The sequence below is a fragment of the Camarhynchus parvulus genome, chromosome 12 (assembly GCF_901933205.1).
Source record: "Camarhynchus parvulus chromosome 12, STF_HiC, whole genome shotgun sequence".
Taxonomy (NCBI): domain Eukaryota; kingdom Metazoa; phylum Chordata; class Aves; order Passeriformes; family Thraupidae; genus Camarhynchus; species Camarhynchus parvulus.
In genome coordinates this window covers 6,166,827-6,187,229 of record NC_044582.1, presented here as the reverse complement: position 1 = coordinate 6,187,229, position 20,403 = coordinate 6,166,827, and the positions used below count along the sequence as shown (strand labels likewise).

General features: G+C 64.5%; 4 protein-coding genes across 4 annotated transcripts; 2 read left to right on the top strand and 2 right to left on the bottom strand.

The window, feature by feature from the left end:
- Nucleotides 1-395: 395 nt before the first annotated feature.
- LSMEM2 (leucine rich single-pass membrane protein 2) lies at nucleotides 396-2,232 on the top strand. The gene is made up of 4 exons (XM_030957068.1): nucleotides 396-417; nucleotides 1,577-1,720; nucleotides 1,802-2,011; nucleotides 2,096-2,232. The coding sequence occupies exons 1-4, from the start codon at nucleotides 396-398 to the stop codon at nucleotides 2,230-2,232; spliced, it is 513 nt and encodes a 170-aa protein (XP_030812928.1).
- A 223-nt stretch (nucleotides 2,233-2,455) lies between these two features.
- On the bottom strand, nucleotides 2,456-6,158 carry IFRD2 (interferon related developmental regulator 2). Its single transcript, XM_030956751.1, has 12 exons — nucleotides 6,131-6,158; nucleotides 5,881-5,997; nucleotides 5,701-5,788; nucleotides 5,455-5,579; nucleotides 5,218-5,375; nucleotides 4,936-4,986; nucleotides 4,433-4,602; nucleotides 4,215-4,320; nucleotides 3,859-3,996; nucleotides 3,595-3,723; nucleotides 3,425-3,520; nucleotides 2,456-3,280 (listed from the first exon to the last, which is right to left on the bottom strand). Exons 1-12 carry the CDS (start codon nucleotides 6,156-6,158, stop codon nucleotides 3,194-3,196), a joined length of 1,293 nt encoding a protein of 430 aa, XP_030812611.1. The 3' UTR covers nucleotides 2,456-3,193.
- A 3,008-nt stretch (nucleotides 6,159-9,166) lies between these two features.
- OAS1 (2'-5'-oligoadenylate synthetase 1) lies at nucleotides 9,167-11,236 on the top strand. The gene is made up of 6 exons (XM_030956959.1): nucleotides 9,167-9,361; nucleotides 9,531-9,825; nucleotides 9,917-10,092; nucleotides 10,173-10,411; nucleotides 10,497-10,632; nucleotides 10,715-11,236. Exons 1-6 carry the CDS (start codon nucleotides 9,167-9,169, stop codon nucleotides 11,234-11,236), a joined length of 1,563 nt encoding a protein of 520 aa, XP_030812819.1.
- Nucleotides 11,237-12,505: 1,269 nt separating this feature from the next.
- On the bottom strand, nucleotides 12,506-20,195 carry SEMA3B (semaphorin 3B). The gene is made up of 19 exons (XM_030956956.1): nucleotides 20,132-20,195; nucleotides 18,864-18,963; nucleotides 17,148-17,275; nucleotides 16,148-16,305; nucleotides 16,005-16,067; nucleotides 15,797-15,916; nucleotides 15,629-15,722; nucleotides 15,422-15,541; nucleotides 14,974-15,119; nucleotides 14,763-14,877; nucleotides 14,616-14,685; nucleotides 14,387-14,531; nucleotides 14,058-14,277; nucleotides 13,877-13,968; nucleotides 13,662-13,703; nucleotides 13,412-13,569; nucleotides 13,248-13,303; nucleotides 13,032-13,171; nucleotides 12,506-12,943 (listed from the first exon to the last, which is right to left on the bottom strand). The coding sequence occupies exons 1-19, from the start codon at nucleotides 20,193-20,195 to the stop codon at nucleotides 12,506-12,508; spliced, it is 2,469 nt and encodes an 822-aa protein (XP_030812816.1).
- Nucleotides 20,196-20,403: the final 208 nt, after the last annotated feature.

The following is a 20,403-nucleotide window of genomic DNA, read 5'->3' as shown; positions in this document are numbered from 1 at the left end:
GGCAAAACTGGGGGACTCTGTGGTGTCCCCATGCTGGGCACAGTTGCCATTGCTGCTGAGAGGCAGCACAGCCCCCAGTTTGGCTCTGGATGGGTCCAACAGTGCGTCAGTTTTCCTGAATGGGCTCCCGTGAGCTGGCAGCCGCTGTACCCTGGGAAAGGGGGCATGGGGCACTGCCACAACCTGCTGTCCCTTTGCCACTGGCACTGTGCTGCCTGCAGCCCTGTCCACGCCACCAGGCCCCCCTCCCCACAGCTATTTTTATCGCTCCCCAACCATGTTTCTCACTGTCCTATTTTAAGCGGCGCAGTTGGCGCACCGGGAGCCCAGTGCCCAGCTCCTGGGGGCCCTGCACCACCTCACTGCCCGCTCACGCTGCCCAGGCACAGGCAGCCATGCCCAGGGAGGCTGCAGAAGGTACTCTGGGGAGTGGGCTTGGGGCTGGCGGGGGCTTTGGCACCCCAGGGGATACCGGGTGATGCAAGGCTGTGGGGTTGGGATGGGAGCAGTGGACAGATGGAGCCCTCTGCCATGGGGGCTGTGGGCAGAGATGCCTGCCCAGGGAAGAAGGGGGTCCTGCAGGGCTGCAGGTGTAGGGCAGCAGGGTTTGGGGAGGGTACAGGCAGCTGGCACGCACAGCCCCCTGCAGCAAACCTACGTGACAAGCTGTCCCCCCCCACCGGGGGCAAGTGGGCACAGGGGTGATGTGGGTGTCTGTGCAGCAGTCCCTGGCCAAGGGTAGGGCTGTGGGGAGGGTCTGAGGGGGCCCTGGGTACCGGCTGAGGCCCCCCAGCCCTGATGCCTGCCAGCCCTGTGGGTGACACACAGTCTGGACAGCAGCAGCACGGCGCCACGCTGCCCTGCGACATGCCACTGACCCCGGGAGGGATTGGGAGCGGGCACGCTGCCAGCCTGCCATGCTCTGCCAAGGGCACAGTGCGTGGGCCCTGCCCACTGCTCAAAAATACACAAACACCTAGAAAATAATCTTTTCCCTCTACCCCACTGCAGGCATCGTTGCTTCCCAAAACAGTGCTGGAGCAATGCCTACTTCCAAAAAGCCTTTTCAGTCCCGTGTGACGTGCTCACTAGGGCAATGGGTACCAGGACCCCCTGGCACAGCATACACCCCACATCTCCATCTGTGCACCCCCAAGCAGCACAGTACCTGCAGGGCAAGCCGGGCCACATGGCAGACTGGCACTGCCCTGCACCTGCCCACCAGCTTCCAGCTGGCCCTTGGAGCCCCAGCCAGTCCCACAGCGCCTGGGCTATCCTGGCTGGGGGGTGGCACATTCCTGCCCCCAAGCCAGGGCCAGATTCCAGCCCCACTAACAAGGCTCCGGGATCGTGGCCACCAGGCACCCGCTAACTGCTGCGATGACAGCGGTGGGGCCGGGGGGGCACAGCCAGTGCTTGCCCACTGTGGCTGCAGGGCTGGGCCAAGGGAGCACCAGCCTTGGCTGCCTGCCCTGTGCAGCACGGGGCTGCCATGGCTGAGATCCCCCCGGCAGGGCTCTGGTCCCACAGGGGTGCCCAGGGCAGGGCACAGGATGACCCTTTGCCTCTGTTCCAGCAGACACCATGGGAAGGGCAGAGGGTGCTGCACCAGCAGAGCCTGGGGAACCCGACAGCAGCGAGTCTGGAGCCATCAGCCTGCGCCCCGTGGAGTCCATCAGCGACCTGTACTGGGCCTCGGGCGGGCACAAGGGCACAGAGGGTGAGAGGGGGGCAGGGGGGCTGTGCAAGGCCCGGCTGTGCCCGTGGCCAGGCTCTGACCCCTCCTCTCCCCCGCCTGCAGGCAATGGCCCGGCTCCCTCCAGCAGCCTGCACCGGCCCCCAGCTCGGCCCGTGTCCCCCGTGCCCCCGCCGCTCCTGCCCACCCTGCGCCCCGTGCCCCCCGCCAGCCCCTGCCCCTGCCTCGGCCCTGGCCACCCCCTGCTGCTGGCCCTGCTGGCGCTCCTGGCACTGTCGAGCCTGGTCCTGGCCACGCTGGCCATCTACCTGAGTGGTACGTGGCACTGGCAGGGTGGGAGATGGGGAATGTGGGGGACCAGACTGCCCCCCTCAGCACGTTGCCGTCCTGTCCCCGCAGTCCTGCAGAGCCAGTCGGTGCGGGCGCTGGCCCAGTGGCTGCAGAGCCAGGAGGACGCCGTGCACCAGCTGCGGGCAGCCAGCAGGCAGCTCTGGGCTCGCCTCAACGCCAGTGCCCAGCCTGGCGGGCACCGCTGAGCTGCCCCTGGCCTCACCATGGGCTCTGGGCCACCACGGGAAGGGGCACCGAAGGGCAGGAGGGGGGAGCGGGCAGCCTCACCCGCTGAGACCTGGCAGCATTGCCCCTTGGGACACAGGGGCAATCCCAAACCCTGTCCCAGGCTGTGAGAGAAAGGAACTGGGCTGTAAGGACCTGCATCCACCCCAGTGACAGCCCTTCCTCTTAACAAGGCAGAAGGCATACTTTATTTAGCCTTTTAATTACCTCTTACAATCAAAGTCTTAGAAAATCACCATGATAGATACATTCCCAGGGTGGCAGGCACTGCCAACTGGCATGGCCCCATGCCCGCCTGGGCAGTGGCCCCCTGTAATTAATTTCCCACAAGATTACTATTTCATATAAAGCATTTGGCTGCAAAAGGATTGAGAGTGGGCAGCTGGCAGGACTGGGCAGAGCTTCCCACTCCACACTGCTCTGCCACCATCACTGATGCCAGGCTGGCTGGGGAGGCAGGGGCTGTACCCAGCATGGCAGGGTGGGGAGAATGCTCCTGCCACAGGCACAGACACCAGGACCAGCTGCTCTGCAGCCCTGCACAGCTCTGCCCTCCCACCCACCCTTCAGGCTGTGCCAGGCCACCCTGGTGCCCCTGCAGGACAAGGGAGGGTATACACAAGCCCTGCCACTGAAAGTGGCTGCAGGAGCCTGCGTGAGACCCCCTCCCACTGTGCCACATGGATGCCCAGCCACAGAGCAGGCACACAGCAGCACGCCACCACCTCCCCCTGCTCTTCTTTTATCCTTCCTATTTTTTTGGTTAAAAAAATTAAAGAGGGGGCAGCCCCCCCTTGGGGCAGCTCCAGGCATTAAATACTCTGCTGTACATGAATAAAAGCCCAAGGGCTGGGGGCACCTGCCCCTCACAGTGCTGGGTCTGCAGTCCAGGTGGGCTGGGGGCTCTGCCCCCTGTGCCCATCACAGCACATCCGCCCGCTTGTCCCGCATGCGGCTTCGCGCTTTCGTTTCGCGGCGCGCTTTGAAGGCAGCTGAGTTGTAGAGGTGCTGCAAGGAGAGGGAAGGAGATTAGGGTAGGGGATGCCACTCTGCCCACCTCCCCAGCAGCGCCCACCACACTCAGGCACTCGGCTGGAGCCCCCGGTGGCAGAGGAGGGGACTGTGGGCACAAATGTGGGAGGTGGCACCGACCTTCTCGAAGCGGGAGACCTTGCTGGCTTTCAGAGCAGCAGCATCCAGCACCAAGGGGGGCCCAAGGCTGAAGATCTCCCGTAGCAGCTCATTGTTCTGTGAAAGCAGGGGTCTGTCAACACCCACCAGCACCAGCCCAGCACTCCCTGGTGCATCTGCTCAGCCTGTACCTGGAGGTGGTGGTGGATGCCGGAGCCCAGCACCTCCTTAAAGACTTGGTAGGTGCGCTGGCGTGCCCAGCTGTCCAGGTACATGCACTCCAGGCCAAATCGGACCGTCTCCTCCTGGTACTCCCCAGTCTGAGCAGAGAGAGGGGCATCAGCAATAACCTGGGCACCAGCCCTGTGTGTCCCCTGGCTCTCCAGACAGGAATCATCAGGCAGCTGGGAAGCAGGCACACAGGGGCAGAGCAGGGCAGCACCAGGCCCCGGTACCTCGATGAAACGCAGGATGTCCCGGAAGATGGATCGCTGCCTCCGTCGGTCTGTCTTGGCTCGGTACTTGCTGCTCTCAGTAGCCAAGACCTTGAGTTGGGTACACAGGAACTCTGTATCTTGGTGGCACAAGTCCTCCTGCCAAAAAGCAGGGGATTTAGAGGGATGAGCTCCAGGCACTGCCCACTGCCATGGCCAGGACAGAGCTGGGCGATCACTGGGGCCAGCCCCTCTGCCTGGGTGCCTGCTGGTCAATGCCAGCTTGGCCAGGGCATGTCAGGGTGTCACAGCAGCTCCCTCCCTGCTGCCTACTTAGTGCCCACCCACTGCTCCCATTGCCACAGCCCATGCCTTACCTCCAGGTCCTGGGCCAGCTCGAAGAGCAGCGCAATGGTTTCCCCAGCCAGGATGCGCAGGGCAACGCTGCTGCTGGTCAGCAGTGGGGGCAGCTGCAGCCAGTGACTGAGACAGGGAGGCAAGAGGGCATCAGAGGGGCCAAGCACTGCTCCAAGGGCTCCGTGCTCCACAGCTGGCTGCCCCACACCAGCCTCCACTCACTTCACACCCCACTCACTTGTCCAAAATGCTCCTGAGGTGGGAGGGGGGGCAGATGGTGAGGAGCAAGGACCATGACTGGAGGGCACTGCAGTGCAGAGGCCCATGCTTGGCAGGTGCTGAGCCCCCTTCGCCTGTGCTGGGGGGGCTGAAGATGCCCTCCAAGCAGGACAGGCATGAAACCAGGTCCTGGAGGAGAGAAACTGTGCCAGTCAGACCACAGCTGCCACGGAGATGCCACACTGAGCTGTGCACTGGGGACCAAAGGGGACCCACCATACCAAGGGGTGCCAGGTGCCCCTTGGGACAGGGGAGGCTACTCCACCCACAACACCCCCAGCTGGCTCCCCCCAGCTCAGCTCCAGGCTGCCCAGGGAAGGGGGCTGGGCTGTCACTCATGTCCCCGTACCCCTACTCCAGCTCAGCTCCAGGCTGCTCTGGCACTGTGGGCTGAGGGCAGGTGGCATGGCAGCCCCTGGGTGCTCTCCTGCAGGGGTACAGACAACACCCAGACGCAGTTACCTCGAGGTCAGCAGCAGCAATGTAGCAGCACATGCCCAGGGCTGTGGCACACTGGCAAGAGAAGTTAGGGAAACACAGTTAGATCAGGCCCAGCTGGATCATGCCGGGCCTGACCCAGCACCCAGCCAAGGGGCAGCCAGGTCGGGGTGCCCCTGCTCTGCCCCAGTGCACTCCACAGCACCCAGTCCTGTCACCCTCCCGGGACTGCAGGGGCTCCCAAAGGCATTGCCTGGGCTCTCCCCAGCACGGAGGTGTCCCCAGGAGGAAAGGGGCCAGGCTTACGCTCTGCCGGGCGCTGGGGCTGGCTGCACTGTCTGTCAGGACGCTGACGAGCAGCGGCTTCAGGCTGCGGAACACCTCTTCTCCCTCCGGGCCGGAGCCCATCTGGAGGCAGAGGAGGGTGAGGACGGTGCCCGCCAGCGCCTGTTCTTCCCCTTTACCTGTGGGCAGCACCAGAGACCGGCCTCAGACACGGCCCACCAGCCCCGCCGCCCCCCGCCCGCCCGCCTGCACCCTGACCTTTCTTGAGGCACTTCTCCAGGGAGTCGGCGAGCGTGAGACGGCGCTCCAGCAGGAACTCGGACAGGGTTCTGCAGGACAGGGCCAGGCGCAGGCCCTGCAGTGCCGCCTGCCGCGCCTTGGCGCTGCGAGACACCGCGGCACGTCACGGGCTGGGCTGTCCCGGCACGGGGCACGTCCCTGCCCGCGGCCGGCAGCGCTGGGCAGCGCGCCCGGAGCGCCCGCGGGGGGACAGCCGCTCCTCACCTCTTGTCCAGGAGGTTGTCCATGTGCTCCTTCAGCCTGTCCTCCACCTCCTCCTCCTCCTGGCCGTGCTCACTCGCCGCCTCGCTCCCTGCCCGGGCGGCACCACGTGAAGCCGGGAAGGCCGAGGGCGGGGCACAGCGCGACCCACGTGGGGGTCACCAAGGGGTCCGCACGGCTCACCTGCTCCCTCCTCAGCGGGGCCGGCGCTCTCGCTGGCACTGCTGCAGTGGCTCAGCACCTCGCTGCCGGCCTCCTCCTCGCTGCCGGGCGAGCTCGCCCGGGCGCTGCCGGTGCCGCCTGCGGGGGTTGGGAGCAGACTCGTGTGAGCCCGGCGGTGCCAGCCCGGCGCTGTGAGCCCGGCAGTGCCAGCCCGGCGCTGTCACACTCAGCCCCGACCCCCGCTCCCCTCTCCCGGCCCCCCCTCACTCACGGCGCGCGGCGCGGCGGGAGCGCGGCATGGCCGGCGCGCGCGGACCCCGCGCCCCGCCCCCGCCGGGAGGGCCCCGCCCACACCCCGCCCCCGCCCGCCCCCGGGAGCGCCCCCCGCCATCTGCGCATGCGCCGCCGGAGCTGCCCAAGAGCCGTGTCCCTGTCCCTGTCCCCGTCCCTGTCCGTGTCCCTGTCCTTGCTCGCCTCCCGGCCCCTTTCTCTGGCCCTCTCCCTGTCCGGGCGCTATGTTCATCCCTGCTCCCTCAGCATCCCTGCCCATACTCTCCCTGTCCTGACGCTATCTTAATCCCTGGTCCCTGATAGGAAAGACGCCTACTGATGTATTTACAAACAATTCGATGGGTGAGGATCTTTAGGAGAAATGGGAGTTCGTGTCTTTGAAGTGGGTCTTAATGTCTCTACCAAGCCACACGGGTTTGGTACAGAACCCAGACAGTTTGACTGCAGCTCGAATTCCTGAACTTTAGGGCAATAGACAAACGGGTTAGCACAAAAGTCTATTGCAGAACTCAGCCTGAACTTCTGAATTTCATGGGCAAATGACAGGTTTAGGGGCGGAACACGTGGTAGGTGGTTCGGGAAGGCTGTACCTTCTAGTACCTCAGCCAATGGGGAAAGGAAGAGGGCAACATGCGGCCGGGAGTTAGGATAAAAGGATGATGCATCGTGAACGTCAGGAGAGAAATTCCGTGGGGATATGGCCCAGTGGAGTCTCTCCCTTTATTCGAATAAAGGGATTCCTCTGTCTCTTTTACGGACACTGGCTTCTCCTAATGTGATTTTCTGCACATCCCTGCCCTGTCTCTCTGTCCTGGCTCTATCTTCATCCCCAGCCACTCACTATCCCTGCCGTATCCCTTCTTCTGTCCCTGCCCCTGCCTGCATCTCGCTAGGAAAATCTCATTCCCTAAGTAATGTACCAATTAGTCTTTCTAGTATGAAATGGTTTGGCCCTCATTAAGATCTATATACCTCCTGTACTGCTGCACACTGCCTAGCTGTGGTTGGGTAGGCAGGCAGAGAAGGCCCACAGCCTGGGCCCTCCCACCATCTGGCCTCACAGATAAGTACCCCTTGGCATAGTGAGACTGACTCCAGAACGAGGAAAGAAGGATGCCAAAGCCACACAACTGCACTGGCTTTACAAAGCCATGGGGACAGCAGGAATCTGTGGAGCCTTGTTGTACCCCAACACTTGAAGGGTGTGAGACCCACATGTGAACCACATTCAGGGTGTCTCAGTTTGGCTGGGACACCCCCTGGGTGTGAATAAAGAATGTCTCTTGTCATGCTCATCTTGGTGTCCTGGTCTTGCTCCTCAGGTGTGAAAGGTTCACGACACCTGTCCCTGCCCACAGCTCTGCCCCTGCCTGTAACCCTGTCCCCAGTGCTGGTCCTCTCCCTGCCTCTCCTCCTAATATCCCTGCCCCTGCCTGTATTCCTGCCTTGTTGTCACCCAATATCAGGGGACACCTATCCCTGCTCCTGCCTGCATCCCTGACCTGGCCATTTGCTGCTGCTGCCAATCACAGAATCACAGGGTTGGAAGAGACCTTTAAGATCATCAAGTCCAACCCAGCCCTAACACCTCATCTAAACCATGGCACATCCAGTCTTTTTTTAAACACATCCAGGGATGGTGACTCCACCACCTCCCTGGTGACTCCACCACCTCCCCAGTACTTTATCACTCTTTCTGTAAAAAACTTTCTCCTGATATCCAATATCTCTACTTCTGTCCTTGTCCCTGCTACTGACTGTACCCCTGTAACCCTGCCCATCTCTCCTCTGTTCCATCTGTACCCCTATCCCTGTCCCTGACCCCAAATGGACCCTATCTCCTTCTTGTTCATATCCCTGCTCCTGTTGCTGACCTTTCCCTGCCCCGTCCTTGTCCCTATCCCTTCCCCTCCCTCCCTGTCTCCCTCTCCCCAGCCTCTGCCTGTCTCCTGCCCACGTCCTGACTCCCTGCCCCGTTTTGCTCCTGCCCCTATTCCCCCTCCTGTTCTCTTCCAGCCCCTGCCCCAGGAGCACACCCCGCTCTGCCTGCAGCCCCCGCCCGTCCGCCTGGCCCCGAGCCGAGTTCCCAGGTGTGTTTCTGTCATTTGGCTCTTCCCTGTTTATTTGGGCCAGGGCGGCAGTCGCGGGCTCCTTCGCACTTTCGTTTCCAGCTTGGCAGAGCCAGAAACTGAAATTGAGTCGGGAACAGAAACCGAAACTCCCGATCTCCCAGCTTAAGGCAGCACGGGCTGCAAACATCGTGCCTCCTGCCTGTGCCTCCTGCTCCCGGCATCGAGGGGCACCAGGGGCTCTGCTGGTGCTGCGCCGGCCGCATCCCACTGCAGGGGAGGGCACAGCCTCCCTGGGGATGCCGGCATCAGCCGTGTCCCACCGACGGTGCTGGCACCAGGAGCCTCGGTGAAACTGGCTATGTCTGCGCTCATTGCCTACAGCGATGCCGGGCACCTGCTGGCACTGGTGACAGCTCACTCCATTGCCCGTGGTGACACCAAGGCAGCTGGTGGCACTGCCACATCCCTTGCCCCTGCTTTCACCGTGGCACAGCGTGAGCCGTGTCCCAGCACTGGCTGTGCCCCAGCCCGGACACCTGAGCCCCCAGCGGGGAACTGGTGCCTGCGGTGGGGCTCTGCCTTCCGGGGGAGACCCTGTGTCACCGAAGGCACCGGGGCTGTGAGGCCCCCCAGCACCCCGCAGCCAGCCTGCAGGCTGCTGCCTCTCTGCCACCGCCAGCCGAGCTGGATGTCAGGGTCACCCGCAGCCGCTCCTGCCCCCTCCCAGCCCCCGCAGCGGCGGCACCGGAGACACCCGGAGCGTCCCGCGGAAACGACCGGGGGCCACCTTAAGTTCCCAGCGGTGACGCATCGGGCGGTGGCCCGGGAAGGTTTAAAAGCTGCTGCAGATAGACGCAGCCTGTTGGGGTGGAGTGTTGCGGGCGGGAGTAGAGGTAGGAGGCAGCACGTCAGAAGAGAGCAAAGGGAGCGATACACCTGTCAGCATGGATGTGGACCCAGCGGCATCCATGAACGGACTGAGAGCAGTAACCGCCAGGGAGCTGGATGGCTGGATCGCCAGAACCCTGCAGCCCAGCCCAGAGTTCTCCATGCAGGTGAAGGGGACAGTGTGGCAAATCTGTGAATTCCTGAAGAGAAAGTGCTTTGAGCATAATATCCACGTCCAAAAGACCGTCAAGGTGAGTGCTGCCTGGCTTGGGGGCCAGCTGACACCCCTGCTGCCACCCTTCCCACTGCCCCATGCTCCAGCTCCTGCCCTGCCTCAGTTTCCCTTGGCAGCTCCGGGAGTGGTGGCAGCCGATCCTGGTGCTGGCAGTGGTGCTGAGCAGGCAGGGTCTCTCTCTGCAGGGTGGATCAGCCGGGAAGGGCACAGCTCTGAAGAACAACTCTGATGCTGATGTAGTGCTCTTCCTCAGCTGCTTATCCAGCTACGAGGACCAGAAGAACAAGAGAAAGGAAATCCTGGATTTGATCATGATAAAGCTGAGGGACTGCAGGGAGAGCTTGCAGTTTGATGTGTGCATTGGTGAGCCCAGGTACAAAGGTCCTGGCAGCACACCACGCTCCCTCAGCCTTACTCTGTCCTCCTGGGAGACTCGAGAGTCCATTGATGTGGACATCCTGCCTGCCTATGATGCTTTGGGTAAGGGCTGCAGGCTGGCACAGGGACAGGCAGTGGTGTCAGTGCTGGGATGGCTCTCACCCTCCTTCTCACCCTCCTTCTCACCCCACAGGACAGGTGACCCAGGATGCCCCACCAAACCCAGAAGTGTATGTGAGGCTCCTGGATGCCTGCAGAGACCCCGGGGAGTTTTCCCCCTGCTTCACTGAGCTGCAGAAGATGTTTGTGAAGCATTACCCTGCCAAGCTGAAGGACCTCCTGCGCCTGGTCAAGTACTGGTACAAGGAGGTGAGGGCTGCCCAGCTTTCCCAGTTCCCAACAGCCACCCATCCCAGCCAGCTCTCACCTCCATCTGTTCTTCTCCCCAGCTGAATCTGCAGGACCCCAATGCACACCTGCCCCCTAAGTATGCCCTGGAGCTGCTGACCATCTATGCCTGGGAGGAGGGCACAGGCTCCTCCTGCAGCTTTGACATGGCTCAGGGCTTCCGCACCGTGCTGGAGCTGCTGGGCCGGCACCAGGACATCTGCATCTACTGGGAGAAGTACTACTCACTGCAGCACAGAGGCATTGGTGCCCACGTCAAGGGCTTGCTGAGGAGTCCCCGGTGAGGACTGTGCCCAGTGGGATTGTGCCTGCTGGCCCCATGGTACTGCCCAGGGCTCACAGCGCTGCCCACTCTGTGTTTGCAGCCCTGTGATCCTGGACCCTGCTGACCCCACGGGGATCCTGGGCCAAGACAAGAACTGGAACTTGATGGCACAGGCAGCTGCCATCTACTGCCGCTCACTGCCCTGCCTTGCAAACGTCCAGCCCTGGAATGTGCAGGTAAGGCTGCCTGAGCCTGTGAGCATCATGTCCCCCACCCCATCCCTGCTGTCTTTGCCCACCTGCTCTCCTGTCCCTGCAGCCAGCCCGGCCCGTGACCATTGAGGTGATGCAGCTGTCAGGCACCAGGCTGACGCAGCGTGTCAGCCCCTACACCACCATCGGGCAGCTGAAGGACATGATCCACCAGAAATGGGGCATCTCACCATACACACAGCGCCTGGCACAGCAGGAGCCAGGCAGGAACAACATCACCCTACAGGACAGCGATACCCTGGCCACACACGGCATCTTCTACAACACCACGCTGGCGCTGCTGCAGACCCAGAGGATGCAGGTCTTGGTCAAGGACGATAAGAACCGGACCACGACCTACACGGTGCTGCCCACCGACACTGTCCGACAGCTGAAGGAGCAGATCCAGGCCCGGCAGGGGCCCTCTGCCAACGAGCAGCGCCTGACCTACGGCTCCAGGGAGCTGCAGGACCAGCACACGCTGGAGCACTACGATGTGAGGCCCATGAGCACAATCTACATGCTCCTGCGGCTCCGGGGGGGTGCAGGCCCCCAGCTCCCCCAGCTCCCTGCCTGCTTGCCCTCCTGAGCACTGCCCTCAGCACCAGCCCATGCACCTCTGTACCCTCCTGTCATGCTGGAAATAAATACTTACTAGATCCTTGTGCTGCTTGCTCTGTTGGGGACAGTGACAGGTGTCACATGGGGTAGTCAAAGAAGTTGGGGTCACCAGCACTTTGAGGGGGGACCTCAATGCCACAAGCTGCAGGGATGGCACAGGGACATAGAGGTGCAGTAAAGCAGTGCTCCCTGACCCCAGGGTGCTTGGTGGGGTCAAGGATGCCAGCCTGCTGCCAGCTGGACCTCAGGAGAAAAAACCAGCTCCTTTATCTGCCCGCTCCTGCCTGCACCACTGCCTGCCTGTCCTCAGGCTGGGGAGCAACCAGTGCTGGGACATGGTTTGTGCTGGTAGCATGGTGTCACCACAGGCCATGGGATGTGGCCAGTGCCACCAGGGGTCCTGATGCCAGCGCAGACAGCAGGAGGCAGCAGACTCCGAGGTCGCCTTCGGTCACTGCCTTAATTGCTGCCTGCTGGCACCGGGGAAGTTTTGTTTTCATTTTCCAGAAATCAAAGTGGAGCTGAAAGCACGGGGAGCTGGAAACCTGGGGGAACCCCATCAACCTTGGCAATGTCCCTGCAGGTCTTGTCTCCTCTCAGCCCTCCAGTGTCGCCAGGCATGCCCCCCCTCCAGGCTTGGGTGCCAGAGTGGGTCTGTGCTATGGGGCACTGGGCTGCCCCCGAGCGCTTCTGGGGGCTCTGGGTCAGACGCGGGAGCCTGGGCGGCTGAATCTGCTTTATTGTGCTCAGTTAGTACAAGGTCCCCTGTGCCACTGTTCTACACCCAGAGCGGTGGGTGCCCCCTTTATGCCTCCCAACATCTCCCCTTTATGCCCCCCTCCTCCTGCGTCCCACCAGTGCCTGTGCTGCCCCTCCGTGCCCCCACTGCTGCCCGTGGCCCTTCTGGGACCCGAGCGTGACCCTGCTGTGCCGTCCTCCTGCAGTGCCATGCTGGGGGGGGCACTGCCTGGCCCCGCAGTTTACATTCATAGTAACAGTCGTTAATAAATATTTCGGTGACTCTGCGATGCCGGCAGCCGGCTGGGTCCCCACCGGTGCTGGAGCCGGTGGCAAGGGCGGTCGGCAGCCCCTCGGGGGGCTGCTCAGCCCGGCTGCCCTCCTGCGGCCCCGGAGCTGCAGCCCCCCGCCCGGCACTGCCCACGGCAGAGCTGCCGAGGCCGTGCCCCACCTGCGCCCCGCTCCTAGGCAGAGCCCGGCGCCGGGGCCGGCCCCCGGGTCACCAGGGGGATGCGCTGCGGGGCCCCGCCGGCCCGCGGCCCCTCGTCGCGTCGCCGGGCGGGCTCTCTTGCGGCTCCTCGCCCTGCCCGCGGCCGGGGGGCCCGGCGGCACTGCGGGCCGGTGTCGGGGGTCTGCCCCGGCTCCACAGCCTCTGGCACACCTTGTCCGTGGCTCCCAGCGGCGGGCGCTCCACCAGCTGGAGGAAGTCCCGGTACCAGACCTTGCGGCCGGGGATCCCGGCGGCGAGCTGGGGCTCTCCGGCAGACGCCGCGCCCGTGGCCTGCCGGGCGCCGATCACCTCCAGGGAGAGCCGCAGCAGGGGCTGGGTGAAGCCGTGCTCCGTGGCGTGGCAGAGGTAGAGGCCGGCGTCGGAGCGCTGCACGCTGCGCAGCAGGACACCCCGCTCCGTCCGCACCACCCGCTCGTCCATCTGCACCTGCAGTACCCGCGGGGATGGGCGGTCAGCTCGGCACGGCACGGCAAGGCACAGCCCCGCCGGCGGAACCTGGCCAGGGAGAGCCTACCTCTCGCTGGGGATCATTCAGGTTGTGCTGGTATGTCCAGAGGATGCGGGCTTGCAGGGATTTGGGGATGCACTCCAGAAAGACGGTGCTTCCCTCCACCCCGTAGAGCTGCTTCTGGGGCACGGCGTCCCGCCTGGGATCTGGGGGGACACAGCCTGGCTGTCAGCCCCCACCATGGCAGGACTGAACCCAGACTCGGGCTGGGTCCCGGCTCACCTTCAGAGCAGAGCACGTTGGGGTCACCGTTGCGGACGTCCTGCCGGCGGAAACGCCTGTGGGAGGGTGATGGAGGAGCAGGGGCTGCACAGCCTGACCTGCTCCTCACCATGGCCTTGGGGCAGGCCCGCTGCCCCAGCACTGCATCCCGGCATGGCACCTACCTCTTGGTGTTGGGCACGTAGCGGGTGCAGGTGTTGCCATCCCAGGCGCAGTATGGGTCCCGGGCCAGGCAGCACTCGGCACAGGCTTTGCCATAGGCACTGCAGCGGTGCAGGGGCAGCTGGGCCAGCGCTGTGCTTGAGCCAGCGTAGAGCTGATGCTGGGGGAAGAGCAGAGCTGAGCACCCCATGCTGTGGCACAGGGCGAGGCAGAGCCATGGTGGACCTGGGAATGCCCAGGGGTCTCCCTTACCCGCTTGGAGGAGAGCTGCAGGCTGATGATGGGGGAGGAGTCCTGTGGGCAGTGCATGGGCAGGAGTTAAGGGTGCATGGGGCAGCCTAGGAATGCAGCATCCTGGCTCCCACATGCTGGCAGCTGGAGTGCCCTGGCACAACCCAGAGCACGGACAGCACATGGGGATACTGTGGGGAAATCTGACTGGTGGGATGTGGAGCCCTGACCCTCACCTGGAAGACCTGCAGCTCCTCCAGCAGCAGCGGCTCCATGCGGTGCCAGCTCTCCTTGGGCACTGAGACCACCTTCAGCACTGTGCCCACATCTGCAGGCAGGGAGGTGTGAGGCCACGGGTCCCAGCCCCAGCATCTCCCCGCTCTCCCTCACTGCCCCATCCCTTGGGTCACTACGTGCCTGTGCCAATGAAGAGGACGTCGTAGTGGCCATCAGCAGCAGTGACACGGTCCACAGCGATGCGGGTGAAAGTGTAGGGCACGGTGGCTTGCAGGAACAGGGGGCGCTGGCCATGGGGCAAGACAGGGTTATACATCAGTGGGTGGTGACGGGCAAACTGGATCACCTCGTCTGGGAAGTCCTTGGTGGAGCCGAAGGTGCCAAAGGTTTTGCTGGGGCACTGCAGGGAGACAGCACTGGCTAAGCAGGGTCTCACAGCCCACTGTCCCCACCCCATGTATTGGCATGCCACTGGTTGGCAGCGGCCAGGACACTCCTACACCACGTACCATGCCTGGGCGGGGGTATGGCACACGGCCCTGGTAAGACACCCACTGGTAGTTGGGACCTTCCTTGTGTGCAAAGGGGCCCAGGAAAGCCCGGCGGATGTCAGCCATGGTGTAGACACAGACAGCTGAGCCTTGGAAAACAGAGCTGGTGGAAAAGAGAGGGGAAGGATATGAGGGGGCAAGGGGGGCACCACTGGGTGTGTGCAGGGTCCTGGGGAAGGGGCTTGACCTGGAGGTGGAGAAGATGGCGTAGATCAGAGGGTTGCGCTTGTCTCTTGTCTGCAACAGGAAAACATCCCCTGCAAGCAGGGAAGGCATCAGTGCTGCCAGTGCTGCCCACAGCTACACTGCTGGGGTCACATCCCCGTTCACTCACGGAGCTCATCAAAGTGGGTGTCTGCCCCATCAGGCCCTGGCACAGCGCACACTAGCCGAGCCTTCAGGAATGTCGTCCACTTGTTCACCAGGCTGCGCTGCCCGCCCATGTCGTTCTGCCAGGGCAAGGAGGACACCGGTGTCAGCAGCAGCAGCAGGTGGCACCCCTGGGCACCCTGGCCCTCAGCCCCCCTGCCTGTGCACGCTCTCACCCGGCAGATTTGGCCGATGCGGGCGAAGCTGGTCTTGCCCAGCCCCTGCTGCCGTTCCACCGCCGTCTCACGGAAGAAGAAGTAGATCTTGTCATCGTCGGGGTCCTCACTCTCCGGCACCAAAAAAACGGCCACAAACTTGGGCTCTGGGGACAGAGAGGTGGTGCTTCCAATGCCTCCACTGGCTGTGCTCCCCAGGAACCCTGGAGTACCCTGGGGTCCCAGGGGAGGGTGCAGAACCAACCCTGCCCAGCTGCAGAGCACAGGCAGAGTGAGGATGGGACTCCACCAGACACTGAGGGTCTGGAGGCAGCACACGAACCCCTGAAATCACCCTCTGGAGGCAGTGAAGGACAGTGCACATCTGAGCCTGAAGGAGTCCTTGCACTGCTGTGCCAGGGTGCCAGTGGCCCCCCTGTCCCCCACCTTCCCAGTGCCCAGCACTGACCATTGAGCCAGCGAGAGTCGTGCTGCTCCGTGCGGATGGAGGGACGCCGGCCCAGGCTGCGGAAGATGGTAAAGTCACGGCCCATCAGATCGGTGGCCACCCCAGAGTAGAGCTCCTCGCCTGGCAGGCACCGAGGGAAGTGTTATAGGGGCCCCCCTGCACCCCTGTGCCACGCTGCACCCAGCACCAGGCTCAGAATGCCCTTACCCACAAGGACAGAGGCAGCTGTGTGCCGGGGGTCATACGGGCTCTTCCCCTTGCCATCCTCAATGTGGTGGGGGTCCAGCTTGAAAACGGGCTCCTGGAGAGGGGTAAGGATGGGAGGTGGGCAGGTGGCAGCAGCTGGAGGCTGTGGTGGTGCCAGGGGAGGCTCACTTCTGCATGCTGGCCAGCCTCGATGAAGGCACAGACTGGGTGGAAGGCCCCAGTGCCACAGGCGTACAGGTGGGTCCGGTTGTAGGGGTGCAGGATCTTCACAAAGTTCATGCACTCAGCCTGGGGATGGAGGGAATGAGGGGTGAGGTAGTGCTGGGGCAGATCCCTGGCACAGTCCTGGCATCCCACAACACTCCCCACCACTCACAGTGATGTCCTTGCCGGCCCAGTTGCATTCTTCCCTCCACTCCACGGGAGCCGGCCAGTAGATCTGCGGGTGGAGAAGGGGATGCTCACCGCACCTGGAGCACCCAGCACTGCCCCGCCAGTGTGCTCCCCCCGCCCCGTTACCTTCCTGCCCCGCTGGCTGATGTCATCCAGGGCCAAAGAGAGGAGGTGGTTCTTGGCGCCCACGAAGAGACGGCCGCGCTCCTCGTCCAGCAGCAGGGCCTCGTAGCAGCAGGAGTGCTCCAGCGAGAAGTGGTGCAGCCCATGGCGAGCCCGCAGCTCTGCCGGGACCCAGCGGCACTGCTCAGCCCGGCCCCGCCGCTGCCTGTCCATCTCCACTGCCCCGGACACGCTCCAAGGCAGCCCGGGTCAGGCCACGGCCCCCTGCCACGCCATCCCCTCCCCCAAACCTGTCCCACTGGCTTGACTAGCTTCACCAAGCCCTTGCCTGCCCAGCATTCATCCCCTCTCCAGCCCCACACCCATCCCCGTGTCCCCCGAGACTCATCCCCAAACCACTCAGCAGTGATTCCCATGCCCTCGGCACCCATGTCTGCACCGCTCACCCGGCAGCGGGGGAGAAGGGGCCATTCCTTGCCCCGCGGAGCTAATCCCACCGTGGCGGGAACAAACAGCCCTTTGTCAGGCTGCGAGGAGGGCTCTTGCTGAGCCCCGCCGCTGGACAAAGCCCCCCGCGCCGTGCTGGAGCCCCTGGAGTGGCCAGTCGGGACACGGCAGCAGCTCTCCAGCTGGCACAACATTCCCAACAGGTATGGCACAGCCGAGGCCAGGGAGTGCCACCACGGTGCACACAGGGATGGGGCACCTGCGCCTGCACATGCCGGCGGCTGGGAGCGAGGTCCCAAGCACAGGCATGGCCCCAGGGACAGGCAGGTGGCCCTGGAGGGGCTGGCATCAGGTAAGGAGCAGTGCCAACACCTGATAGCCCGCGGGGAGGGCGGCGGCAGCGCTGGGGATGCGCCGCTGCTGGGACTGGCACCCGCCCCACCGTGCTGCCCCCCAGGAGCCTCCCGTCCCTCTGATGATGCTGGCCGTACTGACACGTAACCAGGGCACCCAGAGCTGACCCCACACCCCCGCCCTGCCCGTGTCCCGTGCTCACCGGGGAACGACAGCTTGAGGCGCGGGGTGGCAGCGGCTGCGGGCCGGCCCGCGGCGAGCCCGCGCAGCAGGAGCAGGAGCAGGAGCGGCGTGCGGCTCATGGCCGGGGTCTGGCTGGTGGCGCCGCGGCTGGGGCAGAGAAACAAGACCTCAGCTCGGGTTACAGCCCCCTCCCCACAGCCCCCAGACCACGATCCCTCCCCGATGCTGCCGAGTGTCTGCAGAGCCCTGAGCATCAGCACAGGGCAACTCCACGCACGGCATAAGGGGATCCCCCACTGGGCTCGACCTGGTAGTTGGAGGGGATGTGAGCCAGCTACGTCCCTCCCTATTTTAAAGTCCCCATTAATCTAATCCCAAACATAATGGGCTTCAGAAACACCCCTCCTGCTCCTGCCCGTGGGGAAACAGAGGCAGCCCAGCCAAGCAGCATCCAGCCCTGCCCATGCCTGTCTGAGCCCATCAGCACGAGTGTGCCGGGCTCTGCCCATTCCTGCCTGCAAGCACGGAGCTGTGCTATAGGAATGGGGACAAGGACAGAGCAAGCACCGAAGTGGTGACAACCAGATAGGGCACCCTGGGCAGTCAGTAGGCTTCTGAGCACTGGGCAAGCTGTCCATGATGGTAGTCATGGGGATCCACGCTTCAGTTTCCCCCACTGCTACAGCCCCACCATTAGCCCTTGGCATTTCTTGTACCACCATGCAAATGGGAGCAGGATTTGGGGGCTCTGGCTAAGCAGGTGCTCACAATACCCTGAGGGGCCCATGCTGCTGTGTCTGCCACTCTGATGGGTGCACAGCACGAGGTAGGAAAGTTCTCCCCTGACTCTGGCAGCAGCAGCCCTCCCCTGGGGAGTGGGAGGTGATGGTTATCAGGGCACTGTGCCAGAACACAGATCCCACCTTGCCTCCTGGCCGTGCTGCAGTGCCTTGTGCAAGGCACAGACTGAGCCAGGCCGATCATCAGCCCCTGTGGGTTTCACCCGTGGCACAGCCACTGGGGCCTCACCAGGACACCAGTGACAACCAAAGCCCCACCACAGCCCGGGGCTCGGTGCAATCACCGCAGGCTCGGCTGCCCTGCCTGAGCTGGGAGCTGGTGGATGCTGGCCGGGAGGGTCACACATACACGCGGCACGGAAGGGGCTCCTGCGGGCAGGGCAGCCCCCTCCAGGCTGGCCGGTGAGCCCGGGGCGGGCAGCGGGCAGGGCCTGGCTGGGCGCAGTGCCGGCTACGGCTGCCCGGTGTCCCGGCACGAAGGCGGTCGGCGCTAATGGCATTTACAGAGGCGCCGAGATGAGGCGCGGGACCCGCCGGGCTCTGGCAGCCCCGACGGCTGCCGCCGGCCCGGGCCGTGCCGGGGCACGGGGGGCTCCCGCCTGCCCTCGCTGGCGGAGCGGCCGGGGCAGACCCCGGGCACGGACCCGCGGGGCTCTGACCCGCCTGGCACGGGGGGCGGGCGGGGGGCGGGCAGCAGCGGCAGCACCACAGACCCTCGGTGCCAACCCTGGCAGATCCAGCCCGCGAAACTCCCCGCGCCAACCCCGACGCCAGCCCGCCGGTGCCCTCCGGTGCCGGAGGGGTCACGAACCCCGCCGCGAGCCCCCCAGTACCAGCACGGGCCGCCCCCGCGACGGCAGCGCAGAGACCCCGTCACCCCGGGACACTCCCCGGCCACCCCCGTACCCTGCCGGCCCGCGGACCCTGGCACCCACCTGTGTCCCGGCTCGGCTCGGTCCGGCCCGGCCCCGCCCGCCGCGTCCGCCGGGAGGGGAGGGACCCCGCGGGGCGGGGCGGGGCGGGGCCGGGGGCGCGCTCAGGGACACGCACACGAGTGTGCGAGCACACGCTCACGAGCGGACACGCGGGCACCTCACACATGTACACATACACACGCACACACAGGCGAACACCCACGGCCCCTCACACACACACACACACACACACACACACACACACACACAGCCGTGCTGCCGCCCCAGCTGCCCGGGGTGACACTCACGGGGACACCCGCGGTGACACCCGCTGCCCCCGGGGCAGAGCTGAGGATGCCAAGCTCAGCACACGTGTGGCTCAGCCCACGAGCGGTGCCGGGGCTCCCCCCTCCCCGGGACAGGCACTTGCTTGCCCGAGCGTGGGGGCCGTGCCGGGGGTGCCGGGGCCGTACCGGGGGTACCGGGGGCCGGTCCCGCGCCCCGCCCAGCTGCAGCCCAGATGTCTGGCCCGGGCCCAGCCCGGAGCAAACAAAATTCCTCCGCTGCCTCCCATTTTCCAGCTGCCGCTGCCAAGAATAGCAAGTGCCGAGTGGTGCCGGCAGCGGGGCCACGCGTGCCTCGGCGGGCAGGGCTCGGGGCGGGGGATCACGAGCTGCCTTGGGGGCCGCACCTGCCTTGCTCTCCCCGTGCCCCTGACTGTCCCTACCTGCTGGTGCAGGAGTGCAGGAAGGCAGGTCCGGAACGCGTGGGGAGGCAGAGCTGCAGGCGGGCAGGCAGGCAGGGGTGCAGGGAGCAGGGGTGCAGGCAGGTGCAGGGTGAGCAGGAGCGCGGGCAGAAGCGGGTGCGGGCAGGTGCGGGCAGTGGGTGCCAGCAGGCAGCGAGCGCAGGTGGGTTGGCAGGGAGTGCGGGCGGGCCGGCAGCGGGTGCGGGCAGGTCAGGTGCAGGTGCAGGCAGGCAGCTGGCACAGGCAGGCAGTGAGTTCAGCAGGAAGCCAGAGCCGTGCAGTAGGCAGAAACTGTGCCAGGCAGGGTGCCCGGGAAATGCCCTTCTGTACCGCTGCCAGTAACCCTCGTGCTGCCAGCCCCGGAACTCTGGCATGCTGGCAGGCTCTGTTCCAGCACCACATCTTGTTCTTCTCCTGGCTGTGCCACGGTGCTGAGTGCCATTCAGCCCAGCCCAGCCCAGCTTTATGGGCAGCAAGGAGAACAGAGACAACGAGGGGACGGGTGGGGCAGCAGGGGAGCTGGGACCGGCACGGCAGGGGTTACTCTGCTCTAAGACTTTGACCAGGCACCAGCAGGACTTCGGGCTGGGTGGCCCCCACACGGGCATTGTGTCCCTGTGCCTGCTGTTACAAGGACGGCGCTGAGATGGTGGGGACAGGGATGTCGTGCCCAGCCCTGCACAATGGGCACCTTCCTATTCCAGCACCGTGCCTCAGTTTCCCTTCACCCAGTTGGGACTTTTCCAGCCACCGCCGCTCCCGGCAAGCGTGGCAAGGTGACCAGGTGACGTCACCATCGCCCCAGCCCTGGAGCCC